At 37.3% G+C, this 9135-nt stretch overlaps 2 protein-coding genes across 2 annotated transcripts; one reads left to right on the top strand and one right to left on the bottom strand.

Annotated features, from left to right (window-relative positions):
- Positions 1-2148: 2148 nt before the first annotated feature.
- On the bottom strand, positions 2149-4344 carry LOC126783923 (auxin-responsive protein SAUR21-like). The gene is made up of 2 exons (XM_050509455.1): positions 4329-4344; positions 2149-2414 (listed from the first exon to the last, which is right to left on the bottom strand). Exons 1-2 carry the CDS (start codon positions 4342-4344, stop codon positions 2149-2151), a joined length of 282 nt encoding a protein of 93 aa, XP_050365412.1.
- LOC126782981 (auxin-induced protein 15A-like) lies at positions 3616-3906 on the top strand. The gene has a single exon (XM_050508355.1). It carries the CDS (start codon positions 3616-3618, stop codon positions 3904-3906), a length of 291 nt encoding a protein of 96 aa, XP_050364312.1.
- Positions 4345-9135: the final 4791 nt, after the last annotated feature.

Raw genomic sequence — 9135 nt, 5'->3', positions numbered from 1 at the left:
CTTTTCCACAACAATATAATCTCATATTTGAAATAAACCGTAACATTATATAATATACCAACCCATATATATATATATATCGTATTTACCATTTTTGTACACATACACAACCCACTATATTATATAGCTGTCACAGTTCACTCTTTTTAAGAAATCGAAAATATGAGTCACCGCCAAGTGTTGACTCGTCATAGTGAGATTTACTCACATTCACCATAGTGCATAATTATTAAAACCTTTTAAAATAATTTATTAAAATAGTGTTTCACTTACCCATGAACCGTAGATGATCAAGTTCACGTAATTTAAACTAAAACATATTTTTAGAATAATTTTTATAAGCTAGTGATGCAATGACTATGTTAACAACTAAAACTAAATTCAATAATTATAACACTACTTCGATCATGATGATCATTGTGAGGTTTACTCATCTTAGCTCCCGCTGCATCTTCTACTCAAAATAAGGAAGATACTAGCTGCCACAATCACTCCATAACCAAGCAACAAGTACCTAATTCATATCAAGGTTGCAAGTCATTAACAATTGAGACACGACAATAACAATTCAACCTAGAATCGCCAAACCTTTAACAACAACTAATTTACTCAAGAATTAACCTAACACATGAAAATTACATATATAAACGCTAGTATCGACGAGCACATCACAATAGAGTAAACCATTACTCCGACACATGAACCAACACACTACCACCTGCCGCCAACAGTGGCGGCACTACCACTGTTCCGGTGACCACCAATGATCCCCAAAATTTATCACCACAATCTAAACAACATTTCCAACAACTTTCTAGTTGACAACAAAGTCTAAATCCAAGCGTAAACAGTCCAGTCGACGAAGAACATAAAATCGGCACTATTCACAGAGCCTAGAAAAGGAAATCGTTGATTCTCCTTGTGTGTCTCGAAATAGATAAAACTGTTTTAGATGGTTGATATACATCCTACAAGCTTCAAAACATAAGAAAAATCACCTTGATTGGTTGTCGGAGGAGGGAGTTCTCCTCACTTCTTCAAACGGAACAACCGTATTGTTTCTTCAATTCTGGGCTTCAAACAGCTCAAATCTCTCCCAAACACCAACCCAGATCGGTAGGGGACGAAGCGACGGTTCCAACGCCACCGGTCTCACTCAATTCCGTCGTCGGACGACGGAGATACGGCCGGAGAAAGATTCGGCAACAAAAAGAGAAATCGTGTGGACAGTAACCGAGCTGATTTTGAGAAAAAAACTGATTTTTTTATTTTTATTCTCCTCTATTTCCTTTTATATTCTTTAACAACTTTCACATACGACATCCGATTAAAGCGCGTCGCGTGTCTACGAACTTGTATTGACGAATTCTACGACTTTCATGAATGCAGTTTTCTGAGATTCCTAACTGATAAAAAGTCAACTCTTAACCCCTCACGATAACGTTTCTAAATATAAATTGCTCAAACACTTTCGTTTTCTCATTCGTACTATATAATCAGATCACCACCAATTTAAATATCTCCGAATAATAATTCGAAAATAATTATAAATTTCCGGGATATTACACATAAATCCAACAAAATGTGGCTTAACTTCTGTGAAATAATTTGGATGCCATTTGAGAGGCTGAGAGCTAAACAAACACAATAGCTACAATAGTACAATTATGAAAGATTAGATAAGAAAGCGGATGAGCACATAAATGCTTTTGCCTCTTCAAAATTACGGAAGGGTAACAAAGAATTTGATATCTTTGAGTCTAACATTGCATTCAAAACTCTGGTCCAAGGATTCAGATTATTCATGCCACACCACCATTGGTGAACTTTGTACATTTCAAAACTTTCGGTGTGCTCAACTCACACGTAGCTTCAAAACTGTAGAAGATCTCGCGCATAAGGATTGGTGATGTTCAAGAATTGTGATCTTCTTCTTCGTCTTGCTTGGTGAGCTTGTGCATGACACAGCTTTGCATATGACTTCGATCTCATGTTCATTTCCGTTCTGTGCACTCGTTCATTCACTCAAGCGTAGAGTGAGATTCATGAAGGTGTGTTCACTGCATGGGATTGTGATGTCCCCCATTGGATGATCATATCCAAATTCCTCTTCAGATTCACTTCATTGGAGTTCAATAATAAGTACATTCACTCACTTAGGCCAGAAGTCAGTTCAAGGAAAGTGTGCTCAGTGCAGGGGATTGTGATACCGCCCATGGGATGATCATATCCATGTTCTTCTTCAGCTTGGCTCAACAAATTTTGGAATGAAGGATGGTTCAAATACCATAGTGGAATCACAAACCGCTTCTTCTGGTTCTCCCCAACATAGACCGCAAAGTAGCCTTTAGGGATATCTAGTTTCTTTGAACCAGACAGAGATCTAGTTAGACTTCTCTTGGCATTAGCAATTGCTGGTAATCGAAAACCCATGCTTCTGTTTTACTGGTTGAGATGGCACAAGAAGATGAACTAGAAAGACTTTTGGAAAGAAACAAAGCTTAATTTGATACTTGAGAAGGAGAGCTAGCTTGAGTTGGTGATGGAAAACTGGATCCTGTGTGTATATATAGATGAAAGGCTATCTGGAAAAGCAGTTAGGTACGTGAAATAAGTGGTGAAGACTGCAGAAGTGTCGCCTCCGAGATACTTGCTTTCGAAAAATCAAGGATCACATGCATTTGTCTTCCCATTGCATAAATTTCATGTAGGGTTGGGTTGCCTGATGTTTCTACATGAATTTCCTTCCATGTGGCTTTGTTTTTCATATATGTAGGTTGATCAGGGATTCAAGAAAGGCCAATTTGTGGACCTCTATAATTTAACACTGTACTGATTGAAAGGGTGGTTGATCTTCTCCTTTCGAGATACCGCAGACACATTTTCATAATTAGTAGGGTTTTCCTTTGTTGGTTGTCATTCGGTTGTATGTTTATATCTTCAAAGACATATCCATGTGATGATCGAAATGGATTCTTATGTGTCTGGTGAATATCTGGTACACCATATATACACCATGTATATTTGCTTTCTGATTTCTTTCACATAGGCCAGTTATTTGTGTGGGCATCGGCAAAAACACACTTGCATACAATTTGAAGGATCACATGGTTTTGTCTTCAATCATTTCTAGTTCTCAAGGACTTGCTCATCTATAGTTATTGAGTCTGTACATTTTCTGGAAGATATGATGTACGCTTAATACAAGTCTATAGCAGCCACCACCTGACATTTCAGAGCACATAATTTAGGATGGTAACATCTCTATTTGCATTTTGCAAAATCAAGCTAGCTTGGCCGTTCCTTTGTTGTCTGTTATCAATTTGGGGTAGGGAAACAATGTTTCCTCACAAGTATGCAGTTAGGTCAACGGGAAGACAAACACTTGTGATTTTTCAGAAGCTAGTGTCCCAATAATTGCTGCCCAACTTACTGCCTCTTCACCACTCATTTCAACTTTGCATTATATGATTGCAGCGAACTTCATCTATATATACGCACATTATCGATCAAATTTATCATCAACAACTCAACTAATCTCTTCACCAACCATCAAAGCGTTTCTTAGCTTACCATCTTTGAATTAGTCTAGTCTTGCTCTTCACATAAGAAGCCATGGGTTTCCGGTTGCCTGGAATTGCTAACGCCAAAAGAAGTCTCACTAGATCTTTATCTGCCTCAAAAGTTTCGAAGAGCTTAGATATCCCAAAAGGCTACTTTGCAGTCTATGTTGGGGAGAGTCAGAAGCGATTTGTGATTCCGATATCGTACTTGAATGAGCCTGTGTTTCGGGATTTGCTGAGTCAAGCTGAAGAAGAATTTGGATATGATCATCCCATGGGAGGTATCACAATCCCCTGCAGTGAGCACACCTTTCTGGATCTGACTGCACGCTTGAGTGACTAAATAATTGAACTTGAATGCAGGGAATCTGCAATTTAAGTTCATAACAAAATCGGCTACCCGGCCTGATTGCAGAAGTTCTTGCTGACACAAACAAGCTGCATATCTGGCTATGAGCTGAGCACCAAGATGTAAAGTTTATGAAAGGTGAAGAATGCCGTGATCATATATTCATATCTGAAGCCTTTTTGCCGAAAATCAGGATGACAAGTGCAAACTCAAATCATGAAAGATGATTAAGTTCTGTCTTTCTCACACAATGTAAACTTCTTTTGGTCATTCTCCCGGAAATGTCTGGGAATATATATAAACACATATTTACTCATATTTTTGTCTTGTAATTTTTATTTATATTGTTTCTTGTAGCTGCTCTCTTAGAATATTAATCCCCAAATGAATGCATGCTTTTATTAAAGACACATTACAGAATATTATAGCCATTTTATTAATGATTCAAATGTCTAAATATTCTGCATAAATTCAAATGAGAGCTAAAGGGACAACTTTGTGTTCATGAGTTGTTACTCAACATGTTTATATAACAGCTGAATTGTAGAATGGAAAAACAATGTACTACAGAAAGTCAGAAAGCAAAACTAATACAGAAGATGATCGTTTGTGTGTGTGTGTGTCCATATGTGTATGTGCATATACACAAACATTCAAATTTGGTCAATGGCAGCTAGAATCTTAAAAGATAGGTAATTTTGTTTTTATTTTTTTGGCAATAATCTCAAATAGGTTTGATAAAATCCAATTCAGCTAGAATGGCAGTACACATGAAGTGATTAGGAGCAACCATGCCAATCTCTGGTTCAGACCGTTATATTTGGAAGCATACTTCCCAGAAGAGTATATCATCATTTGGTTGCTTCAACCTCTATCATTAAAACAGACCCAAAAAAATGAATATAAACATAAATAACCATATAAACCGGACATCTGTATCTGACTATCTGATATTAGTCTACAGTACGACATCAAATACATAACAAAACATGGTCTAATTCGAGGTCTCCCAATTTGTATAAGCTTGGATATGAGAGTACTTGCTATAGCTAGTAGAATGTTTCTAATCCATTTTTAAAGAGCAAACTGTACCATGAATTATAATATGGACATGTCATTTCTGCAGGAAAAATATTCAGAGGAAACTTTCCATGATAATATATATATATATATACTATATTTTTCTCAAATGGTAGTATGATATATTGAGAGTTGGTAAAGATGATTATAAGTTCCAGACGTAATAAAAATAGTAATGACAACTTGCGTTGTTCTGAGCCTATAGACATGACAAAACTATGTGAAGTGATTTGTCTGGAGATTGGGAGGAGGATCCGTAAGAACTTGAAATTCCAAGTATCACATGCAATGTTTCTTTGAAAATGTCTGACTGGTGATGACAACTAACAACAGAACAGCCTACTTCTAATAACAGATAAGAAACAATCTTGCTGTTAATTCTGCGAGTACAGGACATGCAACTCATCTCCCCTCTAAGAAATATGTCTACAATATATTTGTCACAATCCGGAATTTCGAATGATAAAAATTTGAATTCGAAGTCATGAAAACTCTAAAACAATCTCAAATATATTGAAATTATTATATCATAACAGTATATCGAAACTGAGTCCACAACATGACTCAGTCAACTTGAATAATACACAACCAATGGAAATGTAAAATTCACTTAATCCTCACCACAAATAGCAGAAAGAAATCTTCGACAATCTTCAGAGAAAGCCCACTATTTCTGCTAATCCACACCTGCAGAACTATCCCTTACACCATTGAATAGGTGCACCGGGATTGTGAACACAAATCCGGTAATCTTTGCAGCTCATATGAGTAAACCAACAGTATAACACACATAGTATATAAGAAAAAAAATACTGAAAACATTTAATTATAAATGCACTCATAAGTCACAGGATGACCTATATGGATGGCCAAAAATATCTGAAAATATAAGTGCTCATGAGACATTAGGCAACCCATCTATTTACCCAAATTACATTTATAATACGAGTACTCATGAGACCCAGGTACTCATCTGTTACCCCTCATGCAGTACGCCGCCAGACACTCGACAACCCATATGTTACCCAATCTCCAAAAATATGGGTACTCATAAGTACCTAACCCATCTGTTACCCCTCATGCAGTACACCGGCAGACAGACTAGAGCTCTAACTGAATCGTAACTGTCATCTGGCCAAGGCTAGGTTCTGATACTGCCAACACGTCCGAAGACAAAAAAACACGTCCGAAGACAGAAAATGTTTTAACAAGACTCAATGTTAAAACCACGTACAATAACAATCCACCCATGTTATTGTACTACAACAAAGCGACTCTTGCAATAAATATAATTGCCACAGTATAATTCATTTGGAAATAAGAACGTAACAATATATAATATAGCAACCCATATATATGTATCGTATTTACCATTTTATATACATACACAACCCACTATATTATATACATGTCATAGTTCGATCTTTTTAAGAAAACGTAAATATGAGTCACCGCCAAGGGTATACTCGTCATAGTGAGATTTAATCACATTCACCATAGTCCATAATCACTAAAACCTTTTTAAAATCATTTATTAAAATAGCGTTTCACTTACCCATGAACCGTAGACGATCAAGTTCACATAATTTAAACAAAAACATATTTTTAAAATAATTTTTATAAACTAGTGATGCAACGACTATGGTGACAACTCAAACTAAATTCAATAATTATAACACTACTTCGATCATGATGATCATTGTGAGGTTTACTCACCTTTATTCCCACATGCAACTTCTACGACACCGAAAGTGATTTTCTCACTCGTTTCGTCGGTCACCTAATAGCATGATAAAATGCTTAGAAAACGATACGTAAAATATCAGGTGACGATTTCAGTACAGCTAAATGTTGTTCATAAAACACTGCTCACAAAATACTGTTCATGGGTACTGTTTTTACTAACACTGTTCACATTTACTGTTTTTACTAAAACTGTTCACATTTATGGTCGTATCACTGTTTTATAACACTGTTCATGAACACTTCCATAGTACTGTTCACATGAATGTTCATGACCACTATTCATAGTCACTGTTCACGCGGCGCCACCATTTTCCGACCACCACCGATGACCACTAAATTTCACCACCACAATCTAAATGACATTTCTAACAACTTCCTAGTTCACAACAAAGTCTAAATCAAAGCTTAAAACTTCCAATTTCAGAATTTCCGAAAAACCTCAAATCAAGAACCCAAATTGAAATTTCTTGGTTTGAGTTCTTACCCTTCGATTTAACTCAAAATCTTTGCAGGGGTTGTTGACGACGTTGAGACAAGGAGTTTGAGACTGGTGGTGAATCCTAAACTCGCCGGAGCTTGCTGAAAAATTGAAGAACACAACCGGGTCACCGACGGGTTTCCGGGTCGACTTCCGGGCTTCGATGCATGGAAACCGGCGTGCTACTCCACGATCCACCACCATAGGGAGGCGCACAAGGAGGAGACGAAGTGATCTAGGTTGGCCCGGTCGCCTGAAACTGCCGGAGTCGGCCAGAAAAGTCAGTCGGGTCGGAAGAAAATTTTCGCCTCTAAAGGCGCGGGTGCGGAGAGAGGGGAAGAAAAAATGGGGTTATTACATTCCACCCCGCTTAAAGAAATTTCGTCCCGAAATTTACGCGCACTACTCAGCCACTAATTCTTAACTTCTTCCTAAAACTTCTATTCACCTTGCCCCATAATTTTCCTCTTTATGATACCTCCACAAGGCGATCACAACTCACTTCTCTTCTATCATGGTGTTATATAACTTCATCGTGTCTGAAAATTTACAATGAGCATAATAACACACCTCAAGACGAACCACAACTCAACCATCCATGATCAAATACAAAACTAGATGTTCTACAGAACAAGACCCTAAAGAAATAAGGCGAATCGAGAAACGAACTTCACTATTCAACCGAATTCCAACAGGTCATAACTGTATTTCCTTATATAACACACATTGAGTGAAAGGATGTACAACCTTAGCACAGGCACGTAACATACAATAAGTATCTGAACCTGCTAGCTGATGAAGTTGATATACTAAATTTCCAACCTTGCTTTCGTAGGGTCCAGAGTACCCTTGATGTCAACTTCTCTTCCTACCCACTCCCACCACCCCACTACAGGTGAGCCCTTCAACTAAATGGTCACACGGCGCCACTCTAGTAGTATTTTCTTAAGAGCAAGATAAGTTTAAAGGAACATATTGCACGGTAGGGCATTTAGGAGACAAATGGAAATGTAAGATTCTCTTAATCTTAACCACAAATAAAAGAAATAAACTTCGACAATCTTCATAATAAGTCCTCCAATTCTGCTAATCCACACATGCAGAACTATCCCCTACACCATCGAATAGGTGCACCGAGATTGTAAACACAAACCCGGTAAGCTTTGCAGCTCGTATGAGTAAACCAATAGTATAACACACATCGCGTACAAAAGAAATTACTAATAACATTTAAAGATAAATGTACTCATAAGACACTGAACGGCCTATCTGGTTGTCCAACAATATCTGAAAATATGTTACCCCTCATGCAGTACACCGACGATTACAGGGTAACCCATCTATTACCCAATATCACACAAAAACATGGGTACTCATGAGACCCAGGCAACCCATCTATTACCCATCATGCAGTATACCGGCAGACATACTAGAGCTCTAACTGAATCATAACCGACACTCGGCTAAGGCTCGGTTCCGATTACCACGAACAATATCCGAAGACCAGAAAATGTTTTAATAAGACTCAATCTTAAAACCGCGTACAATATAACAATCAACACATGTTTATTGTAATACAACCAAGTGACTCTTGCTCAATACTATAAATATAGTTGCCACAATACAAACTCATTTGGAAATAAAAACGTAACAGTATATAATATACCAACCCATATATATGTATCGTATTTACCATATATACACATACACAACCCACTATATTATATACATGTCATAGGTCAATCTTTTTATGAAAACGTAAATATGAGTCACCGGCAAGGGTAGACTCGTCATAGTAAGAATTACTCACTTTAATTCCTGCGTAGCAATTTCCACGACACCGAGAGTAATTCTCTCACTCGTTTTGTCGATCCCCTAATAACATGATAAACTGCTTAGAAAACGATACGTATAATTCA

The sequence above is a fragment of the Argentina anserina genome, chromosome 2, assembly GCF_933775445.1.
Source record: "Argentina anserina chromosome 2, drPotAnse1.1, whole genome shotgun sequence".
Lineage (NCBI taxonomy): Eukaryota > Viridiplantae > Streptophyta > Magnoliopsida > Rosales > Rosaceae > Argentina > Argentina anserina.
This window is presented reverse-complemented; position numbering and strand designations above follow the sequence as displayed.